Source organism: Betta splendens, chromosome 7 (genome assembly GCF_900634795.4).
Source record: "Betta splendens chromosome 7, fBetSpl5.4, whole genome shotgun sequence".
Classification (NCBI taxonomy): Eukaryota; Metazoa; Chordata; class Actinopteri; order Anabantiformes; family Osphronemidae; genus Betta; species Betta splendens.
Genome location: NC_040887.2, coordinates 16995635 through 17017653, shown reverse-complemented (window position 1 = coordinate 17017653; position 22019 = coordinate 16995635). Strand labels below are relative to the sequence as shown.

Here is a 22019-nt window from a genome sequence, read left to right as displayed (position 1 = left end):
GTCCAGTTTGCGGCTTTGTGGTCAGTTTCTTACAGGACCACAGCTGAGTGTGCGTCTTTGGACTGTGGGGGGAAGATGAGAGTCCAGAGGGAACCTACTGTACAGACACGGAGGTCACATGACTCCACACATATATGATTATTTGACAAATGTTAAGCATTTGCAGACAGGGATGAGTTATGATGGTGAAATTTAAAGAACGCCTTTCTTCTCAGCTCAAATCTTCTTAGTCTGCTTTGACTGAACACTTAAAGTGTCATCCAGTGGTTTTGTCTAGAAGTTGCTGTCAGCATCATTCACTTCTCTATCAGTCACATGTTTGTATTTGCTGAATAAGTATAATAGTTATAAATATATTTGACACCAACATGTCAAATCCTGAAAACAGCAAACATGGATAAAAAGAATCTAAGGATTCTCATCCATTGTGTTCTTCTCTGTTATGATATTGGTCCACTGGGGCTTGACCAATGTACGCAGAGGTAAGTAAACAGCAGAGCCACATTTAAAAGGTTACATCCGTTATATTGAAGCTAATCTAATTTTTAATTAGTTATACTAAGTTAAATTCAGAATTATCTTGAAATAACACAGTAAATGCATTGATTTCATTGATTGTATTACTACATTCCCAGTGAAAACCTTAAACCACTGGATCCACTGCAGCATCTGGTGCGGCGGTCAGACAGCGCCACCCTGTGTATGTAACATAACCATGTTATTGTAAAGCAGCAGAACAGAGAACGAGGGGACCATCTGTAACAGTAACACACAGCTCAGCTCTATGCTTTATTTGTTCCTCTGTAATCAGCCTTTGAGTGTTTGTCATGACACAGAGGCTGCTGAAAAGAAACAAGTTTCAGTCAGGCTAAAACCTTCCAACTCAGCAATTTAGTTGAGATGATGTTTATGTTGTCTTGTTGTTTATCCTTTTGGGCTCCTGAGGACCATATTTGGTACTGGAGGCTGAGGTGTGCATGGCCTGACAAAAAAGACTACACAATACAACTGAAAAGGCTCGCCTCACCCTTTGGGTACCGATAACGATACTTGTCCTGGTTTAAATGATGTGTTTCCTCTTGTGAGATGTTTGTAAAAGGTCATTAGGTTGTGTGAGGTCATCAACCAGCTGGAGCTGAGTGAGCTGCAGTGCACTCGGCCACCAGAGAGCCTTTAAACGAAGCCCATTATACTGGAACCTGCAAACAAAACTAAGTATGCCTTTGACACAGGCATAGTTCAGATTATCTACCGACTCTGATCCACGGTCCACAATGAGGCTCAGCTTGTCAGGGACATGGTGATTGTGGTTTTGCAGGAGGAAGCTGCTTCCTTTGAGTCAGACTGGGTCGTTAAAACATTTCTTATTTTCCTCACAAGCAACTTGAAGGAACGTCATCCATAACATAATATGAAAGTCAGCATCTCACTGTCGCAACGCGTCTGAGATGGTTCCAGCATTTCACGAGGCCCGACATAACAGAGGTTGTGAGAGTTCTGGCTAATAGAGTTTCTACTCTTGATCAAACTTGGAAAACTCTCCTCCCAGTTACAGTCACCCTTATCCTCCTAAGTTCAGCTGGATGACATTATTCTAGTAGGTGAGCAAGCTTCATGTGACTCTGTCTCTCTCTCTCTCTCTCTCGCTCTCTCTCTCTCTCTCTCTCTCTCTCTCTCTCTCTCTCTTTCTGCGTCCTGCTTTGTTGCTAGAACGCTAGAATCTTTTTGTACTTGGGTTGAGCTGTGTATTTAAACCTCTATCACTCATGTCTGACCTTTGGGCTTTGAGCTCCAATATCACAGCCTCCTTGTTTGTTAAAGCATGTATGATATGCTTGAGTCTGACCTTTGCAGAGACTACTGCTTCCCAACCATGTTGTGAACTCTGGTTCTGGCAATCAGAGAAGGACAAGCCCTGTGTGTTGTATCATATGTCTATGTGTCGTGAAAGGCAGGGCCTTGCAGGACTGAATGTGGGGGAGGGTTGAGGATTCTTTCACTGGGGGCCTAAGTCTTTAAAAAGAGCTCTGTTGCCACAGACCATAGTCCAGTGTGATGGTGTAAGTGCTCTGCACAGAATGGAGGTTCCCCACCTGGAGCACAAGAGGCTTCGCAGATGTGATAGCGCAGGTGAGAAAAGTTCAGCATATCACATTAATACAAGAGGAAGCTTTGAAACAGCTTGATTTATATGTAGTGCTCTAAGTTTTACGAATGCTTTAAGATGAATTTCATGCCTCTGACACAGTGAGATGACGGTATATGTCTCACCGTCATCTCACTGTGTGTCAGAGGCATGAAACATCTTCATGGTGGACTAATGGCTAATGATGGACACAGCAGTCGAGGAGACCTCTTACACTGACATGCAATGCTGACGTTCAGTATTTGAATTCATTAGTAAACTGTAGAGCAGATATGAAACATGTAGCTTTTTGTCCATCCTCTCCTTAGCTGCCACGGCTCTGCCTGTGGTCAACAGGTCCATGCAGAGTTTTACAGTTCATTTCTCCTATGAAGCAGGATTTCCAGCGTAACTGTTGCTGAAGAACATTATTTTTCCAGGAGTTCAGCTAAGGGAAGCTTTTAAAAACACAGCGGCTCAAATAATTCTCTTCAGGCTAAAACGTAGAACTTGCTTCACCTTTATAACTTAAATATTCCATAAGCTTCCAACACTAGAACTCCATTGAACTAATACTTTGAAGCATCACTTCAACGGGTTGGTTGTGAGAATCCTTTACTATTTTCAAATAGTATCCAGGTTTTTTTTAGACTTTCAGCACATCAGTGGATCATCACGTCTGTTCCTCTTCCTGATTTTCTTTGCTGCAACACAATCCTCTCCACCAGGACGCTGCGTATCATAAGGTTCCTCCATCACGCCATAGTTGTCAGTTGCTGCATAGACCCAGTGTTCAGCTACTTTCAGCAGTACATTTTCAGATTAGTACTTTGCTTCCTAACTCATGCAGATGAGGCCAGTGACTCTCCATCTCTGCCTCAGCTTCGGTTCCTCAGCTCTGTAACTCTCCCACAATGATTGTGATGGTGGGGCTGCCAGCCAGAGGGAAGACGTACATCTCCACAAAGCTCACCCGCTACCTGAATTGGATTGGAGTTCCGACCAAAAGTCAGTTTTGTGAGAATTCCGATGAAATACATCCAGAAACATTACAATGTTTAATTTATGTCCTTCTAATCCTTCAGTGTTCAACGTGGGCCAGTACAGAAGACAGGCCGTCAAAACATATAAGAACTTTGAGTTTTTTAGGTCTGATAATGAGGAAGCTATGCAGATTCGAAAGTAAGGACGGTTGTTACAGATAAACAGTCTCAGAAGTAGCTGTTCGTACTCAGACTCCACAGTTTTAACTCCTGTGATCGATCTTCTTTCAGGGCTTGTGCATCAGCTGCCCTCAAAGATATTGCTACTTATTTCACAAAGGAACAAGGACAAGTAGCCGTGAGTAAGAGCTCCATGAAACTGCCCTGCTAACACACACACACTCATCAACCTTTTTACCATCTGCATGTTCAGGACTAATTTCTCAACGACTAAGTAAGTAATGCTGTGAATGAATTATACAAAGCTGATAAAGAACAAATTGTGGGTGGAGAGTTTTTGTACACAGGGTCAGGATTTAACAGATTCATTCCTCTAATGGAGTCACTTAGTTTGTGTCGGGTTTGTACTCATGAAGTGCATTTTCACAGGGTGTGAACTCTTTTGTGTGATATAATGTAAATAACACCAATGTCCTGTCGTCTGCAGGTGTTTGATGCTACCAACACCACCAGGGAGAGACGTGTAGTCATTATGAGCTTTGCCAAGGAGAGAGGCTACAAAGTGGGTAGAGCAGGTGTGAAAGAGTCACAGTGGGTAAAAGACTTCACGTAAATTCATCCTTTTACAGGTGTTTTTTGTGGAATCAATCTGTGATGATCCTGAAATCATTATAGAAAATATCAAGGTAAGAATCACACACTGAAACAACCTCTACATATGTTCACACTTAATGTTAATGTATGTTCTTACCAGCAAGTAAAGTTTGGGAGTCCAGATTATGTGGATCGTGACATAGATGAAGCCATTGACGACTTCATTCAGCGCATCGAGTGTTATAAGGCCAGTTACATACCCATAGATGACGACAAAGACAGGTACAGCAGCTGGATGTGACAGTGTCTCTGACAGGGAGAACTTCTAACGGGGCACATTTTCTCAAACCAAACAGAAAGCTCTCCTACATAAAAATCTTCGATGTGGGCAGCCGATACCTGGTGAACAGAGTCCAGGACCACATCCAGAGCCGGATCGTGTACTACCTCATGAACATCCACGTCACACCCCGGTCCATCTACCTCAGCCGCCACGGGGAGAGTGAGCTCAACCTGACAGGACGCATTGGTGGAGACTCTGGCTTATCGCCCAGAGGACTGAAGGTGAAGAAAAAAAATAATGACTTTATGCAAATAAGAATCTAATTTTATCACAGGTAGAATCATTGGTCATATTATTGTTCCCGCAGTATGCGGCTGCCTTGGCAACCTTCATTAAAGGTCAGAATATCAAAGACCTGAAGGTGTGGACGAGTCACATGAAGAGGACAGTCCAGACTGCAGAGGTTCTGGGAGTCCAGTACGAGCAGTGGAAGGCTCTGAATGAGATCGATGCGGTACATTTAACCAGACTAAATACTAAAAAACAAGACTAATACGTGCATGATTCAACAGCAACAAATAAAGTACTTTGTATTTATTGACGTTTTTACATTTTGCATGTCTGTGTTTCTGCTGGACTTGTTTGATATCTCTAAATGATGATGCAACGACAGCTTCTGTGATTAAGGGCGTGTGTGAGGAGTTAACATACGAGGAGATTCAGGAGAAATTCCCCACAGAGTTTGCTCTGAGAGACCAGGACAAGTATCGTTATCGGTACCCAAAGGGTGAGGTGAGAAAAAATACTAAATTCATTCACACCAGTTCATTGACTAAATGAACTGGTGAAACACGTGTCATGTGGCTGGCATCAAGGCCAGCTTTTTTTATTGCAAGGCAATTTGATGCAAAATAAAGTGGATTAGAAGATAAAGCAGTACATCATGCCAAATGAATGTTTGTTTGTGACGTTTATTTTTCTTGTTGTGGTTGTAAAGTCCTACGAGGATCTTGTTCATCGTTTAGAGCCGGTCATCATGGAACTGGAACGGCAGGAAAATGTTCTGGTTATCTGCCACCAGGCTATAATGCGCTGCTTGTTGGCCTATTTCCTGGACAAAGCTGCAGGTACATGAGTTTAACCCCACAATCTGCAATGCTGTAAAACTACAAACTCTGTTCATACTGGTTGTCCTTTCTCTGAAGATGAGCTTCCTTATCTAAGATGTCCCCTTCACACAGTGCTCAAGCTCACACCCGTGGCCTACGGTAGGTGTTGGAGCAATTACCTGTCTAAACGATGTAAGTTTTATTTTGACTGGCTTTGTGTTTAACTACAGGCTGCAAAATGGAATCATGTTTTCTTAATATTGAGGCAGTCAACACCCACAGAGACAGACCAGTGGTAGGTTTCACAAGTACATATTTCTGTGCGGCACCATGAACTTTGAACCCATTTTATGTGTTTGTCTGTGTTTCTCTCACACTAAATTTAAACATGAAGGTTTATTTCAAGTCAGTGTTCTCAGCTGCGTTGTGTTTTCAGGCTCAGTGTTTATGTCGTTGTTGCAGAATGTCAGCATAAGCAGAAGTCCTGAGGAAGCTCTGCAGACTCTTCCTACCGACATCTAATGCTGTGGGTTCACTGCACCATCTAATGGACACCGACAGGAAAAGGGGACAAAGCTAATGTGAAAAAACTCCAGATGCATGTGGGTTCACAAGGACGTTATTTACAGTATAGACTGACTAATATATTATAAAATATAATAAATCTATTTATTTTCCATCTCATCGTCTTCTTAGTCTCACATTGCAGATCTTAGATCTGTGTAACATTAATTTTAGGTTTTGTTACAAATGAATGGTTAAAAATGAAAAATGCAAGAGTTTTTTTTGTGGAATGATGTCTGAAATAAAGTTTTGATTCTAAACCTTTAAAACCATGTTATCCTATTTAATACACATTATTACTAATTTGAGAGAAAATCTGCCACAGATGATTCCCAAATTCCCAAAAACATGGGTAAAGTGTCAGGCTTTTGACGACACAACACTGCCTGAAATAAAAAAAAAGGTTTATTGTCTAGACAATATATATATTGTCTGTGGCATCTGATGAGGAAATTCCAACCAGAGTTATGGACGTAGGTCAGGTTCAGCAGGGGACTGGTTTAGGGGACGGACCGGGACCAGGTAGTTCTTAATTCTTCTTCTTGTCAAATGAAATTGAATTCACAAAAAAAAAAAGAAACAAACAAACATAACCAAATAACAATAATTGAGGGATTGTAACTCACTTTCTGGACAAGGGAAACCCACCGCAATGCATCCTGGGAACGAAGTGCATGTGCTTAGAGTTGGAGGAGGAAGTAGCAGGGCCACCCAGAAAGCTGACCCAGGTCCTTCAGGCCCAACAGCCTATGTTTTAGCTGAATTTATGTATGTATATTTAATTTGTGGTTCTTACATTGATATTTTCTATAATGAGTCTTATTTTGCAGCTGTACATTGTGTAAAGAGACAATAGTTTTACCAAGAACCAAGTCCACAAGGCTGTGTTCATTAGCATTAGCATCATAGAGCTAAAAATTACAGGAGTAATCTTTTCACACAACTGATACACTAAGTCAGTGTTTGGTAAAATAGCCATCTCTCTGTAGTATTGTTTTTTAATTTAGTGATAAATTTACAAATTCTGCTTCTGTTGATCGTTTTGTGTTATGCTATCAGTTACAAACGATGACAAACATTCTGTGTTTGACAATATAATTTTAATAATAAGAATCAGTAACTTGATACAATTTAGGTATAATGGGATCAATAAAAAAAGAGTATTGTTTTCTAAAAGATTATGTAATTGGCCAAATTTTGGCTGAGGAAGAAAAAAAGATGTTTAGATAGAAAGTTAAAAAATGTTGTGAAAGTAGATAAAACATAAAAAAACACAACCACCTTAGTGTTATTGCTTGTAGCAGCTTTTACAGGTTTAGGTTATTGATGTGTTTGACTTTCCTTCTTTAGCTTCAGTGGACAAATATACAGTTCATTCCAACCAATAATGGGTCTTTGTAGAGGGAAATGGAAACTTGCTGAAGGTAATTTAGCAACGTGATTGGAGCCGTTTTGGTCGACTCCTACATGGAAGAGGAGGAGGAGGTGTTTGGGTGGCAGTGATTTTTTTTTCCTCCCACAAATCCTCAAATGGTGGAGCAGAGAATGATATTCCCTCATTCCTGATGGCCTTCGGTGGTTGCAGCCACATTCACACCATGCACCGACACATCGAGTCAATTCCAGGAACACAGAGAGACTCGTGCAACTTTCTTACTGCACTCATTTGTTGAATTCATATAGACATAATGCATGTACACGTTTTTTTTATAGTTTTCTTCACTTTCTATCTGCAGACGGGATTGGCAGGAGATTATGAAGCACACATTGGAACGGATATTCTATTACAGGTGAGAAAGTCTTTTAATCAGTGGCAAAATTTAGTAATGTCAGTAAAAAAACACTGGTTATACTAAAAATATGAAATCCAACTTAGATTTAAATCAGCTTTGTGTTTCCTTAAAAACAATTTAAAGTGTTTCTGGTAAACTCCGAGTAATCATCACATTGTGTTTTAATGTCCTCACACTGACTCGAGAGCAAGTGAGCATATGGGGCCAGTCCACTTCCCCTTCACTCATGAATGAGTTTGATTCAGGGATATTTTGAGACAGAATTTTGACCCAACCCTCACACAGTCACACTGCAGAAATGTGATCGTTAGCATCATAACATTCCAAAGTCAAATTTTCTGAACATTACTTGTCTCGTTTTTTGTTTCAGAGAATAAAATGTCAAAGTAAACCAACAAAACCAGTGGTAAGCTGTGTCCATGTGAACCATTAATACCAATGTTATTATTAACTGAGTGTACTGATACATTTTGAATGAGCTCAGCTAATCTAACAAGTATCAAAGCATCATCGTGCTCCTCTGTAGCTTTGGCTTCACCTGTGAGACCAGTTCTCATACAGATCATATAGTACGTTGATTTGTGCAGCACAGACCACAGCCTCACTAAATCTCAGTGTGTTGGAAGACTTGGTCTCAGCAGGCGCCAGGGTTTGTCTGAGTAAACAGGAGCCAGGCAGAGAGCTACTCTGTACTCCTAACCCAATGATGGGTCTGGGTGAGACAGTGAGTTAAAATGTCTTCTGTGATAAGAAGCATGCTTTGGTACTGTTCTGTCAGTTGAAGGTGACCGACTACCATGTGAAGTGCTCGGTGGTGTCCCGCTATGCTGTCACCACAGTCCAGAGCTCAGTGTGGAACCAGCTTCCCATCATTAAGGAGGCTGCCTTCGAGGTGGATCTTCCCTCCTCTGCTTTCATCTCCAACTTCACCATGTAAGTCAGGAACAGAAGATGTTTGTGCATGTTCCGGTTTAGAGACATTTCCTCATTTAATCAACTCGAGGCTGGAAAAAAAAACTCTCTCTTAAAACTGCTAAAAATAAACAGAGCACAAACAAGTCAACGTTGCAGGATCAAGCTGTGTTTGGGAGCAGAAGCAGGTCAGGAGGAGGAACCTGAGGGCACATGAATACTGGAATTGTAAAGGCAAGTCAGGAAGTTAATGGAGAAAATGACCCTCGCCCCCTTCCCCCCCACACAGTTTACTGAAGCTCGGTGCCAGTTCAGATCGGTAGACACACATCTATGTTTACTGTATATGTCCACATGGAGGTGAATGTGGACTTTTCAAGCATGTCAGCGTCTGGTATGTTTACAGGCATCTCTCTCTTTATGACGCCCGCTTTGCCTTTGCTTCCTTGCACATACCTGTACATCCTGGCTTATACATATTTCCACATGCACAGTGAGTTTGCACATCACCACATACCCAAAGGAAAAAACCTGTGGCAAACACACGTTGCATTAGTTCTTTGGCATGTCTGTGTCTCAGACTGAGAGGTCTGTGTTCCACGTAGGCTGCTGATGTGGAGCCGTTGCTTTACCCCCTGAGCTGCACATAGAAACACAAACACCTCCACTTTCGCTGCACTTTCTGCTTTGTGTCTCAAACAAGAGCTGCCTTGTGTTTACTTTATTTCTCCCCTGACGAGTTTCTCTCTGAACTTGACCTTCATTCGTGACCTTGTCGCCACCAAGGCGCACAGACGTGTGCTGGGTGAATCAGATCTCAGTTTAGGCTTTAATTTAGTTTGGGATTCAGATGGGTGTGTCAGAGCGGCATCGTCTCAGCGTTATCCGTTCGCTGGATTTCCAAAGTTTTCAGAAGGAAATTGCCTTTTTCCACTTCATGTGCTTATTAAGGCAAAGAAGCTTAATGTTTGTGAAGCAGCTTTGTGGAAGCTGTAGACATATGAGTAGCAAAATAAATTGAATCGTGCTTAAAAACTCCTGAACTAGAGTCTGACGGCTATGGGTCACAGAGAGCTGCTTGTTCTTCTACTTTCGCTTCCTATTAGCACCTTAAACAGCAACATGTACGTGGCCCAGGTGAAGGAAAGATCTGCTGCCAGGAAGATTTACGACTCTGCTAAGAAGCAAGGAAAAGCAGCCGGACTTGTTGCAACCAAGTTAGTCCAGTCCAGTTGCAGCTTTAATTATATATAAGATTAAAATCTAATTTATACGTTTAATCATACGTGTGGTCTCAATTCTGAACGATCCTGCAGAGAGAGGGAGACGGAGCGGTTTCGCGTGGCTGTGAGTGTGCCATCCGGAGCTCACATGTCCTTCTCTCTTACCTACGAGGAGCTGTTGCCTCGTCGCCTTGGACGCTACGAGCTCAGTTTGGGCCTGAGGCCTGGACAACTGGTCCAAAACCTGACATTAGACGTTAGCATCTTTGAGAGATCAGGCCTCGGATTTGTCAAAGTGCTTCCTCTCAGGACAAGTCGACTGTTGTCCAACATCACTGAAGGTAGGAGCTAAGGTTTATTTTATTACCAAGTTTTATTAGAAAAAAAATATAATATAAAAATGAATTGTTTGCTTTCAGATGTTCTGACATAAGCTACATTAGCAATTTTTTTCCAGTCTGTATGTTAAGCTAAGCTAACTGGTTGATGGTCATTAACAAAGCCAAAGTAAGAGCTACAGAACTTCTGACTTGTCAGAGTCTCAGAGAAGAGCGGGTTGTAGAACCCAGTGGGGCAGAACTAGGCAAGGATAAAACAAACAAAGGAACTTTCTCTGTCAAGAACTTTTCCAATTAAACAAACATATTTCATACATCATTAATCCAACCACTGCAGGTGAATCAGACGCTCCTGGCTCCACTCACATTGAGAGCAGCCCTAATTGTGCTCGGGTTCGCTACACTCCCACACTGCAGCAGCAGAACAGCATCAGCTCCCGGGCCCTGGACGCAGACTTCATCATTCAGTATGATGTAGATCTCAGAGACCCGCTGGGTGAAATCCAGGTGAACAATAGAGTTTATTCATGCCTAGTTGAATACAAATATAATTGTGAGTTTTTATTAGAAGAAGAGTAAAACCAGTCTTGTTTTATAACCTTTGTCTGTCAGGTGTACAATGGCTACTTTGTACATTACTTCGCGCCCAGAGGCCTTCCTGTGGTTCCTAAGGATGTTATATTTGTCATTGACATCAGTGGGTCAATGATAGGCACCAAGATGAAACAGGTAAAGTGGAAACTTAGTATTTAAAACTTAATCTGCTCCTACAAACATTTCTCTATAACATTTGCCATTAATTCTAATTTCTGCCAGTAGACAAAACAGGCCATGTGCACCATCCTGGGGGATCTGAGGGAGGGGGATCACTTCAACATCATCACTTTCTCAGACAAGGTTCACACTTGGAAGAAAGGACCAGCAGTGCGGGCAACACGTCAGAATGTAAAAGCTGCTCGAGACTACGTGAAGGCGATAATAGCAGAAGGATGTGAGTGTAAACTTCTGAGTCAGTGCAGGTTAATCTTTCCACATCTTACGGTGCCTCTCTCGTCTCAGGGACCAACATCAACGCAGCTCTGCTCTCAGCTGCCCAGCTCATCAACCCTCCATCATCTGACTCCTCCAACCATTTGTCGTCCCGTCGTGTCCCTTTGATAATCTTTCTCACTGACGGTGAGGCGACCATTGGCGTAACGGCTGGTGACACCATCCTCAGCAATGCCAAGAATGCTTTAGGCACGGCTTCTTTGTTCGGTCTGGCCTTTGGAGACGATGCAGACTTTCTCCTCTTGAAACGCCTGGCTCTGGACAACCGAGGCGTGGCTAGGATGGTTTATGAGGACGCTGATGCAGCCTTGCAGCTAAAGGGTTTCTATGATGAAATTGCCAGCCCCTTGCTCTCAGACATCCAGCTGACTTACCTGGAGGATCAGGCATTCGACGTCACACGCTCAATGTTCCCCAACTACTTTCAAGGCTCTGAGTTGGTGGTGGCAGGAAGGGTCAAACAAGGAGCAAAAGGTCTGAAGGTGTCGATGTCTGCCAGCAATTCAAAGCAGCGTGTTGAGTTGGAGAACAGTGTGCTGATCTCCAATGTGAAGGGGAACAGGAGCATGTCTGCTGCCGACTGTTCTGGAGATTTGGAAGGACTCTCCAGGATTGTACATCGTCTTTGGGCGTATTTCACCATCAAAGAGCTGCTACTCGCTAAAATCAACACGAATGATCCTGCAGCACAGAGGCTACTGGCAGAGAAGGCCACTGACCTCTCTCTCAAATACAACTTTGTAACACCAGTCACATCTTTAGTCATCGTCAAGCCAGACACAGATGAGGCAGCTCAATCCCAAACCACGGAGAAACCCTGCCCTGCAGCAACTACAGCTACAGCAGCTACTGCTGCTGTCAAAACAGCTTCTGGTGCTGTAAAGATGCTCAGTTCTCCTCTGAACCTCAGGCCTGTCAAAACAAAACCCCACCCTCCTCGTCCCCCACAGTTAAGAAAAAGAGTTATCGCACCATACGTAGCAAGAGCAGTGCTTATACCCTCCAAGAACACTATAACCTCAGGTCCAACAAAGCCCCTGAATGACTCTGTAACAGACATTTCCCCTCCTCCTCCCACTCCTGTTCCTCCTTCTCCTCATGTTGGGAAGATTGCTCCATCACTGCTTCATGCCCTAAAAACAGCACTACCTCCTGCACCTGCCCATGTCTCCACCCATCATCACAGCAGCACAACCTCGTCTGAGATAACATATACCACCAGACCTCCACCGGGTTCAGTCAGAACAGCCCCTGCAGCCCTGCCTGGGAGACCCCTCACCTCACAGCTCAGCAAAGCAAATATAGGCGTCCCCCCTTTAAGAGGGGTTGTATCCTCTAAAGAGGCAGGGATCGGGACAACATCTGCTCCAGATGCTCCCCTGTCTGAGGTTACTACCGCTCTGCCTGAGCTGCCCTCTCTGCTCACGTTTCCTACCCCGATCCCAGTTCCGGCTGTGGAGCACAACAACGGGAAACCCAGCTCTGACCCAGATGTGAGTATCGCCACCCTCGTGTCAGCCACCTTCGCTCCCATGCCTGGTGCAACAGATGGACCGCGACCATGGGAAGCGGCGGGGCTCCTGGGTAGGTGTCCACTCATCTGTCTGTTCACACGGTGCCCTGACTGAGTGTTCTTCATTTGTCCATCAGATGTCTCCACCTCCATTCATAATCAGAGAAATGGTAAAGCGTCTTCTACAGCTTAAGAACCACTGCTCTAGTCTAGTTAATCACTTTTCAGCAACCTAAAAACAGTATCTGGTTCTAATGGCCTCATACAAATTTTAAAAGTAGCCAAATAACTTGGTGGTTTATGCTGCACAGCAGGACACCAAGATTCAGCTGTAATGTAGACGTTTTAAGTAATATTCAATAAGTTTTCTTCTTACACAGATACATTCAGCTAAACCTAAAAAGTCTGAATTACTTTTAGCTATGTTTTCAATGTTTTAGCTAATTTCAGCAATTCTTCAGCAATGCATTCAGCATTACAACATTCACTGTGCATTTTCCTCTAAAAACGCTTTATGTAGTTTTTATAACCTTTTCCTAGACTATGATGCTACGTACGACTATGACTATGACCTCAACTATGACAGCTGTAAGTAGAACCGATTCATATGATATATCAACAATTAGGGTCGAGACAGTTTCTTATTCTTTTTCTTATGTATTTTGTGACTTATTTTCAGGGAAGGACACTGCAGACACAGAGTCATTTGGTAAGTGTTCAGTGGGTAATAATGCACTGAACTTTACTTAAATTCTAACCAGCTCACAGTCCATGTCTACTCGGTTTCATTGCTGGGGACTGAGAAGGACTGACCTTTGGTTGAATTCTTTTGCCATTAGTATCTACGTCCAAATTGAACACCATCGGGGTCTTCTCCTCATCAGGTAAAACCAAATCCCATCATATCCTAAATAATAACTGCATATTTCATGTGGTCACGATACTTAATGCACATCTTAACACTGTTGTAGTTGATGGAGATCCTCATTTTGTGGTTGAGCTACCAAAGGTGCACCAGAGCCTTTGTTTTACACTGGATGGTCATGGTAACGATGTCATCAGACTGTTAGAGGACCCAGACCGAGGTATGTACAGTATTAAGATGTCTAATGTTATCATTTAAGTGTTATCTAACCTGTATTTGTGTTTCCTCCTCTTAAAGGGATCACTGTGGACGGTCGCCTGGTGGAGGCGCCTTCCAAGCACAATGCAGAAACCCGCCCACGGACCTACTTTGACCTGCTCACCGTGTTTTCAGTCACAGCTGGCTCTGGTGGCATCATGATCACGGTGTCTCTGGATGCTGTAGTAGTGGAAGGAGAAGGGCGGGACACGCTTCTCGTCAGTCAGCAGGGATCTGTGACAAGGCAGGGGGTTACAGTCTCTGTGGACACCCACCGGACCTGCTGGATAGAGTTTGCCTATAATGTGCGCTTCCTTATCCTGTTCCACTACTATAAACACCCCAGCTACCTCCAGATGGCTCACCTGGGTTTCTATATCACAGAGGGTCAAGGACTTTCGGCTTTGACCCAAGGACTGTTAGGTAGGTACATGAACATTCTCTCATTTATTTAATGCTGACACAGAGCAGTACCCCCCCCCCCCCCCATTATTATTACTGTGTAACTGAGTGTGTGTGAGTGTGACTGACTTCACTTCTCTCTGCATACAGGCCAGTTTCAGCATGCTGACATGACTGTAGAGGTGGTAAAGGATGATGTGGCTGCAGTTGCTGACCAGGCTGATAAGCACAGACCTTCAGCCAGGGGAATCCTGAAGTGGGGTTCCGAGCACATGCCAGTCACTTTGCAGAACAAACTGCTGAAAGACACGGTGAGGAAACGCCACCTCAGCAAGTGTTGGGTGGTGCCCAAGGCTGCGGTACAGAGACTCCTAGGTCATTCATATCAGAGCTACATTGTGGATCGTGTGTAATTCCAGATGAGTCAACTCCACCTCGTGGCTCAGGTCTCAGCTATTATCGTGGCCTGGTTATTCGACAAAGAATGAACTGGAAATCCACAATAATGAATTCACAAATCACATTGCCTCCGTGAAAAGGGCTGTCTCATATTCCACGAGGAAAAGACAAACTCAAACAACAGGTGTAGTCCCATAAGAGGTGGAGAAAATGGAGGAACAATGAGGATGGTACTGCAAAAATAGTGAAGTATTGAGTGATGCCTTTCTCATCCACTTCCTCACGCTTGAAGCTCTGTATCTACGACAGAGATGCAATGTTCTCATGGTAACCACAAAATATCCATTTGTCCTTTGCTTGCTCCCAAACTGACAAAGAGGACATTTATCAGATCAGTCTCTGCTCTCTAAGTGGGATGACTTGTTTGACAGTTGTATTTTCTAGTTAATATAAAATACTATTACTACATGTATAGAGATAATATTTTAGTAATAATTGCATTGATCTTGTTTCCCATAACAAACAGCCAACAGGTGTTGTAGGTTTGCCATGTGCTTTTTATTTTCTATCATTTCATTCATAGTTTAATTTGTTCTATTTGTTACACAAGACGTTAGGCATTTTTACATACTAGTGATCAAACAAGGACAGTAAGATTTTCTACTACTCAGCCTGAACTATGTTGTCAGTTTCAAAAGGTTCAAAAGGCCAAACTGGATGAAAATCAAACCAGTACAAACACACACAAGGTTTTTTTTAATAAATAAAAAAGAGAAGACAGAATCTGAAGATGGGCTTTAAACAGTAGATGGGTTTCCAGTTTTTCTCTGATATCGTAGCGTGTTGAAGACCAAGCACACTCACACACGCATGCAAACCCACACACAAGGCTGCACTGAATACACAGCTGCTGTCGACCTCAGCTCTGTGTCAGAGTAGCTAATAACCATATTAACTCAGGAATGATCACTAAACAAGGTAAACAGAGGTCATGACACAGCAAATAAAAAAAGATAGGATTTCTTTGTGCATCACTTTATCTTCATATCATAATCAGCATCTGACGTAACTTTTCCATGAAACGTCAGTGGAATTTCAACGAATACAGGAGAACAGCAAAACACGTGACACCCCAGACATGCAGTAACTTTTGTTGCTAGGGGATTAGTTGTGGTTGATCAAGGGACGAGTCTGGTTCGGTGTCATTGTCCAGTAGCTGGAAGGTTCTTTCACCCAGTGTGCTTGGTTTGATGGACACCGCCTTCTGTAGTGTTCAGACAGAGCAAAATGCACTGCTGGAATGAAATCAACGCTCCCAGTGATCGACCAACAACGGCACAACAAGACTCTACCCATCTCCAACCACTTGGTACAACATGGCAGTGAATTTGGAGATCAGACCCAAGTTAAGGCTACAATCAAATAAATGATTCTTCTGGGACGGGATACTTTTGTTATGCTACAAAGCCTTTTCAAGTTATAGAATCCAGGTTTTTCCACCAGGTTTTCCTTCCCAGCTACTTTCTCACTAAGGGGATCTAACTGATGTACACACAGGTTGGACCAGTAACCAGTACAGTGTGCTGCTTCCACTATGAGCTGAACTTTTCTTCCATTGCTGACCTCTCACATTCCACACATACATTCTTTTTGCCACTGCTAAGTTTCCTTGTATTTGATGATGTGCAGTTTGCCTTGCTTGTTTGCATCACTTACTCTAAAATTTCTGTTAAAATACTCCCCCAAACACAGACTATCTTCCTGCCTCGCTAGCTCCTGATGTTCAGACTTTCTAGCTCCATCATAATTTCAGCTTGTAAAATCTGCACCAAACTCGTAGAAATCAAACTCTTCAATAATTTAAAATGTTAGAAACTATTTAAATTCAAAAATGACATCACACAACAGAGAAAAACAAAGAACGCGGTTTTGTGGAGGGTGGGGTCAGTTAATAGCCACTGGTTAGCTCGCCCACTAGCACAGGGAACACAACAGCATCGCAAAGTGAGCCCATTTATATTTAATGTTTGAATCACATTATTTGCCTGACCAACAGATTTTGCCAAAAGGAGCAGCGCTATTGAAGAAACACAGGTAAAAGACCAAGTAAGAGAAAAGTGTAAGCAGGGTTAACGATGAGGGAAATGGTCCAGCTTTCATTCCGCAGTGTCCTTTGGGTCTATGTACAATACTACTGTGTGTAAAAGATGCATGCGTGTCTGCTGGAGGTGGCCCTACAGAGGAGGCTGCACTGAGCAGGTCTCCATGTCAGAGCACCTCTGACCTCTGAGACAGATGGTACAGAAACACTGACATGTTTCAAACATCAGCAATGACAAGTAATAAATTTACCTCGAATGATAAGAGTTAAGACATGATTATGTGTGGAATGAAAGACCATATCAACCCTGCTTTACAGTGACAGATATAAGGAGTGCGAGTATTTGAACGGTTTGTATGTGTGTGTTCAAGTGTGTGTGTGTGTGTGAACGAAAAAGAGAGAGAGCGAGAGAGAGAGAGAGAGAGACACACAAAGGAAATGGAGGTCAATGGCTCAGACAGACAGAGCAGAACTCACCCCATCATCTGTTCTCACACCTCCCCTGGCCCCTCCCACCTCCCCTGGCCCCGCCCTCTCTACAGCTTACTGCTCATCCTCCCCAAACACATCATTTTGTTTGCGCTTCATGTTCTCAAAGTCAAAGTCGCTCCCGGTCATACGTTTGTAGATGTCCTTGATGTCATTACAAGTGGTCTCGAAGTGGGTGGTGGCATCGTAGGACCTTGACGCGAACACCTGCAAAAGGTAAAAGAACCAAACTGATTGACTGGCTGGAGCAAAGCGGTGGACTGTGATTGACAGACTGGAGTCTTGTCGAGTCCTACCTGGCTCTCAGTCCCATCATCCGTGGGCTCATAAAGATCACTAATTGCCACAAACCTGGGGAGAAAGCATCTCCATTAACCAAACTGCACATGATACAGAAGGTGTCTTAAAACATTGCACTGTGTGTGTTTTTCGTGGGTTACATGATCCTGTACTGACTTTTGGTCAATAGGTTCCAGCAGCTCCAGAGCTGGTTCTATCTCAACCTCGGGCTCGTTGGTTTCCACTGTGGTGCTGACGATGGCGATGTATTTCCCCTGGGCCGCCACGTTGTGAGCATAGGAGATCATGCACACGTAGATGTCTGACGAATACAAATAAGAATGATCCAAGTATGAGGACGTGATCAGCATGTTAACAAACAAGCTTTAACTCATTTGACTCCTCACCTGAGTTGCGGTTAACCTGATTCTGAGGAATGATGATCTGGCAGGAGTTGGCATCATTAGTGTTTTTGATGGGGTGGCTGAGGATACAGATCACACGGATCACCTGTCCCGCCTTACGGACGCGGTCAGGAATATAGCTGGGGTCACAGATGAGCTGCTTACAGCGAGCCACCTGCAGCAGGAAGGAATAAAGTAGACGGTAAACAATTCAAACACGCAGTTTGACAGTAGTACATGACTAATACTTGATGTGGTGAGGGTTCAGTACCTCGCCCTCAGACTTCACTCCAACCACGTGGCCGTCTTCCACCACAATCTCATCCACTGGTTTGTTCAGCATGTAGGTTCCTCCGTAGATGGCACTCAACCTAAGAAAGTAAGATCACTTAAGTCACAGGCTGATTTCTACTTCATTAACTAATATAAAACTCAACACTAACCGGGCAAACCCCTGTGGCAGTTCTCCCAGTCCATACAGAGGATAGAGGTAGGGGCTCTTCCCGTACCGCGCCAGTGACTCACTGTACAGTTTAATGCGATTGATCGTTTCCAAACAGGGAACATCAAGATAGCTGACGAAAAAAAAAATCAAGAAAAAGTATGATCCCACTCAGTTTATTTAAATAAAATCTATTAGTAAATCAGTGACTATGTAATTATTAGAGCACATGGCCCACAGTAATTAAGCATTAATATTCTACATCAGAGGTGTCAAACTGATGCCATCGAGGGCCGCTGCCCTGCTGGTTTTCCACCTGTCCCTGCCCCAGCTCCTACTGTTTACCATGACTAGGTGTGTTCAGTCAATGACAAACTGGAAAAGCCGACTGACACACCTGATCAAAGTAATCAGCAGAGAGAGCTGGAAAACCAACAGGGACAGCGGCCCTTGAGGACCGGAGCTCGACACATGTGTTCTACATGAAGCAGTTTGTGTCATGTTGCTCTCACTCGTCGGTCCTGTAGAGGGCTAGGGCGTGGCCTGTAAAATCAATGACGTCTTGACCCAGGTCAAATTTCTTATACACGTCCCTCATTGTTGTGGTCTTGGGGTCCACGCCCTCAAAAGTCTTGGAGTCGTTCTCATCAAAATTTGCCACAAAGACTAAGAACTTCCGGAACCTTCGCTTCTCAAACATCCCCATCAAATCTGGAAATTTGAACAAAGACTTCAGGTTGCTACAACATCAAGATGAATTAAATGTACAGTTGTGGAGCTACAGCGGGCCGAGTTTAAGCAGCTTACTTGAAGCCAGCGCCTCAGTCTCGGTGGATGGCACCTTGTAGATCTTTCCTCCTTTGTAGACGAAGCTTCCCTCTACAACTTTAAAGTCAAGATACCGCGTCACTTCTGTGTATAGCAGCATCTTCACAAGTTGCCCTGTAATCACAAAGACACAGGAATACACTTCGTTTTAGTCATTTATCTCAATATATTCCCTGGAAGTAAAGAAAAGCATGTCATATGTAAGTAGTCTGAAAACTTGTGCTATCATAATTCCTTATTCATGAACCTTAATAATATTTATGCAATAATGGTCTTTTACTTATTTACACCTAGCTATTATTCAGAGACTGACCATTGGCCATAAGGAACTTGGGGATGAGGTCTACGTTCCAGTCTCGTCCTCTGCCCATGGACTCAGGGGGGGTATCTGGGAGGCTGAAGCGCTTGTACAACTGTTACAGAGGACAGAAAAAAGAAAAATCAACAACATCATTTGATGCTATGTATAGTATATGAAGGTCTGACGTAGGCCCTTGGATGCAGGCAGTTAAAACAGCAGCTGGTGGCGCTGGGAGGCCCATGAAGTGTATTGAGTGCGTTCATGGATCCCATGTGTCCCTTACCTCCTCCAGGGGGGTGATGGAGGAGCTCTCACCGCCATAGTATGGGTTCCTGTCCATGTGCAGAACCTTTTTCCCATTCACAGACATGATCCCTGACAGAATGCATTCCTACAATGAACAACAATAAAAATCAGCTTGAACATAAAACACCAGGACGTGAGACATCAGCTGTTGATATTTGCAAACTGAATTATACCTATTTCATTTAAATCCTTATTGTTCCCTGTTTACGTCGTTGAGGTTAGGAATAATAATAATAATTAGCTGTTTAGCTGTTAGCTATAGATGTGTTTACCTAATATGCCAGCAGCTGAGTTTATCTTTAAGTTACATGGTTTTGTCAGGAGGCTGCAGAGGACTGGGGCAGTGATGTGCGCATGCGCGACTGCGCCGTTCATGTGTAATCGCTATTATTATTATTATTATTATTATTACTGTTATACTGTATTACAATTACGGGTTATTTATAAAATGCATTTTCGTGGAACTCCCGGACATTGCGTCATCAGTACATGTGACGAGAGGTTGACAAAAGAATATTTGATAACTATGATATATGAAAACTTAACGTCACATAACATCAAGCACGTTGTGCCGCATTGGGTGTGATGCTTAAAGGCCACCGGCCGTGGCCGTGGAGCAGGGCTCAGTCGTTTCCCCAGCCGTGCTCAGGCCTCACGCCAACGTCAGGATGGAGGCCAGTCTGTGCACCAGCACCATGACACACGGGGGTTACGCCTAAAAGATGCTGCTGGCTGGAACACGCGCCCGTGGGAGCTAGAGCCAGTCTGCACCGCGTTAAAGCACCGCGAGGAAGGGCGAGGGATGCGTTCAAAGCCTTTCACCGACAAACATCAATTATCACAGTTTTGTAATGTCACAAGCGCAGGATGCGGGAGGCAGGAGGCTTCCACTCCCGGGCTCCGGCCGAGCTGCGACGAGCCTTAATCTCGCTCAAACGCGACTTTACGCAATTAACCAGTGTCATTTCAGCGCAAAGGAAATGGATCCTGACTACTCACTGTCAGTCCGGTGCCCAAAACGATCACATCATATTCCTCATCCATGTTGTATCACCGCCTCTCCCGTCTCGTCCTCTTTTCTTGCCTGGAGAAATGAAGAGTATTGAAGGAAAGACAGTCCAGAAACCAGGAAGCCTTTTCCCTTTCTCTGTGCTTCAAGTGGCTCGTTTAAGGCGAAATGCTGTTTATAAATAATAAGTCATTGATGACTGGAATAAAGTGTCCAAACTGTCACCGGCGAGGACGACCAAAGATGGCCCGTACCGTGGAACACTTCAGAACAATGTTACTGCGCGTCGGAAATTAGTGCGCATCCTTCTCGCCTCTTCCCAAATTATCACACAATGGAGCCAGAGAAAGAAAGATGCCTGTAACACGGAACCCCTCTCTGGGATATATCATCGAGCGTTAGTTTACAAGTAGAGTCTGCTTTTAGAGTTTGGCTTGGAGTTTTGCATTATTTATGATTTAAAGTGCATTTTTACCAAGTCGCCGTGTTCTCTATTTTCGTTTCTATGCTTCCTTTCCAGTCTCAGGCGCAGCGTTGTGTGGATGCGGTCGGTTGTATCCCTCCGCCGCCACAGCTGTGTGGATGGGAGTTTCTGTCACTGACTGAACGCTCGCACGTCTTTTCTATAGCCCGAGATATTTCCATTGTGCTGATGTTGTTCGGCTTTTATTGTGTTTGTTTTTATCTAACGGTGAAGACTGACAGTGCATCAAGACAAATGGTCAGTTACAAAAATGTAAGTGATGTCAGCACCATGGACAGATGCCACGTGTACCTGTCATCATCACCTGCATTATGCCACGTTTGTTTATGACAGACACTGATAATCACAACGAAATCTGCTTATTAGTAAAACACAATGAAAGTATCAGATTTTCTAACCATTTATCATATTTTTTGCAGATAGCTATTTATAAAGTACCTAAAAGCTGTTAAATACATGTTGTGGGGTGACGTTAAATCTACATTGAATCTCCTAATCTTCTCTAGGTCTTTTGTGCTGTGACCACCCCTGGATAATTGTTTTCATCCCTTTTAGTAAGAAAACAAAAAAGAGAAAGTTAAATGTATGAACTGCTGTCGACTAATTTGAACTGTGTGAAGGCCTGGCCGAAGGAGGAAAAACAGTTCCAACAGTGTGCAGAAGGTAGTCGGGACAGGAGGAAGGCAGGTGGGGTCAGAACCAAGGGGGTTAACCACTGGAAGGTGTGAGTGTTCATGATCTTCCACTTCCACTTCTGCTGATGAGTGGAGGAGTGGTGTTTGGAT

At 43.5% G+C, this 22019-nt stretch overlaps 3 protein-coding genes across 8 annotated transcripts; 2 read left to right on the top strand and 1 right to left on the bottom strand.

Moving 5' to 3' along the window:
* The first annotated feature begins 1970 nt into the window (after nt 1-1970).
* On the top strand, nt 1971-6107 carry pfkfb1 (6-phosphofructo-2-kinase/fructose-2,6-biphosphatase 1). Of its 3 annotated transcripts, none has more exons than XM_029155522.3 (14): nt 1971-2130; nt 3008-3133; nt 3211-3307; nt 3400-3466; nt 3776-3850; nt 3918-3974; nt 4043-4164; nt 4239-4446; nt 4533-4679; nt 4853-4957; nt 5163-5292; nt 5371-5433; nt 5505-5569; nt 5737-6107. In XM_029155522.3, exons 1-14 carry the CDS (start codon nt 2079-2081, stop codon nt 5794-5796), a joined length of 1374 nt encoding a protein of 457 aa, XP_029011355.1. In that variant the 5' UTR covers nt 1971-2078; the 3' UTR covers nt 5797-6107. The 3 variants fall into 3 exon arrangements, with proteins under 3 accessions (XP_029011355.1, XP_029011356.1, XP_029011357.1); XM_029155523.3 differs by having other exon boundaries at nt 2007-2130; nt 2976-3133; XM_029155524.3 differs by lacking the exons at nt 1971-2130; nt 3008-3133 and having other exon boundaries at nt 3240-3307; nt 3400-3470.
* Nucleotides 6108-6195: 88 nt separating this feature from the next.
* itih6 (inter-alpha-trypsin inhibitor heavy chain family member 6) lies at nt 6196-17077 on the top strand. 4 transcript variants are annotated; one of them, XM_055510412.1, is made up of 16 exons: nt 6196-6606; nt 7575-7628; nt 8002-8037; nt 8410-8564; nt 9681-9760; nt 9860-10107; nt 10442-10611; nt 10717-10833; nt 10924-11095; nt 11164-12738; nt 13208-13255; nt 13347-13376; nt 13507-13551; nt 13639-13752; nt 13830-14213; nt 14343-17077. In XM_055510412.1, the coding sequence occupies exons 6-16, from the start codon at nt 9915-9917 to the stop codon at nt 14603-14605; spliced, it is 3111 nt and encodes a 1036-aa protein (XP_055366387.1). In that variant the 5' UTR covers nt 6196-6606; nt 7575-7628; nt 8002-8037; nt 8410-8564; nt 9681-9760; nt 9860-9914; the 3' UTR covers nt 14606-17077. The 4 variants fall into 4 exon arrangements, with proteins under 4 accessions (XP_055366387.1, XP_029011353.1, XP_055366386.1 ...); XM_029155520.3 differs by having other exon boundaries at nt 9650-9760; XM_055510411.1 differs by lacking the exons at nt 6196-6606; nt 7575-7628; nt 8002-8037; nt 8410-8564 and having other exon boundaries at nt 8614-9760.
* On the bottom strand, nt 15128-21030 carry gdi1 (GDP dissociation inhibitor 1). The gene is made up of 11 exons (XM_029155525.3): nt 20741-21030; nt 19719-19826; nt 19448-19547; nt 19114-19248; nt 18819-19017; nt 18308-18439; nt 18136-18235; nt 17868-18039; nt 17638-17782; nt 17478-17532; nt 15128-17388 (listed from the first exon to the last, which is right to left on the bottom strand). Exons 1-11 carry the CDS (start codon nt 20783-20785, stop codon nt 17236-17238), a joined length of 1344 nt encoding a protein of 447 aa, XP_029011358.1. The 5' UTR covers nt 20786-21030; the 3' UTR covers nt 15128-17235.
* Nucleotides 21031-22019: the final 989 nt, after the last annotated feature.

Excerpts from the sequence above, each read along its gene's own strand:
- gdi1 (XM_029155525.3), bottom strand. The coding sequence starts at position 20,785 with ATGGATGAGGAATATGATGTGATCGTTTTGGGCACCGGACTGACA. Across the intron at positions 19,548-19,718 it reads CCATCACCCCCCTGGAGGAG|TTGTACAAGCGCTTCAGCCT; the intron begins GTAAGGGACACA and ends CCTCTGTAACAG. Across the intron at positions 18,040-18,135 it reads GAGTGAAGTCTGAGGGCGAG|GTGGCTCGCTGTAAGCAGCT; the intron begins GTACTGAACCCT and ends TTCCTGCTGCAG.
- itih6 (XM_055510411.1), top strand. The coding sequence starts at position 9,603 with ATGGGTCACAGAGAGCTGCTTGTTCTTCTACTTTCGCTTCCTATTAGC. Across the intron at positions 9,761-9,859 it reads GCCGGACTTGTTGCAACCAA|AGAGAGGGAGACGGAGCGGT; the intron begins GTTAGTCCAGTC and ends ACGATCCTGCAG. Across the intron at positions 13,256-13,346 it reads TGACCTCAACTATGACAGCT|GGAAGGACACTGCAGACACA; the intron begins GTAAGTAGAACC and ends ACTTATTTTCAG.
- pfkfb1 (XM_029155522.3), top strand. The coding sequence starts at position 2,079 with ATGGAGGTTCCCCACCTGGAGCACAAGAGGCTTCGCAGATGTGATAGC. Across the intron at positions 2,131-3,007 it reads TCGCAGATGTGATAGCGCAG|CTTCGGTTCCTCAGCTCTGT; the intron begins GTGAGAAAAGTT and ends TCTCTGCCTCAG. Across the intron at positions 3,467-3,775 it reads AGGAACAAGGACAAGTAGCC|GTGTTTGATGCTACCAACAC; the intron begins GTGAGTAAGAGC and ends TGTCGTCTGCAG.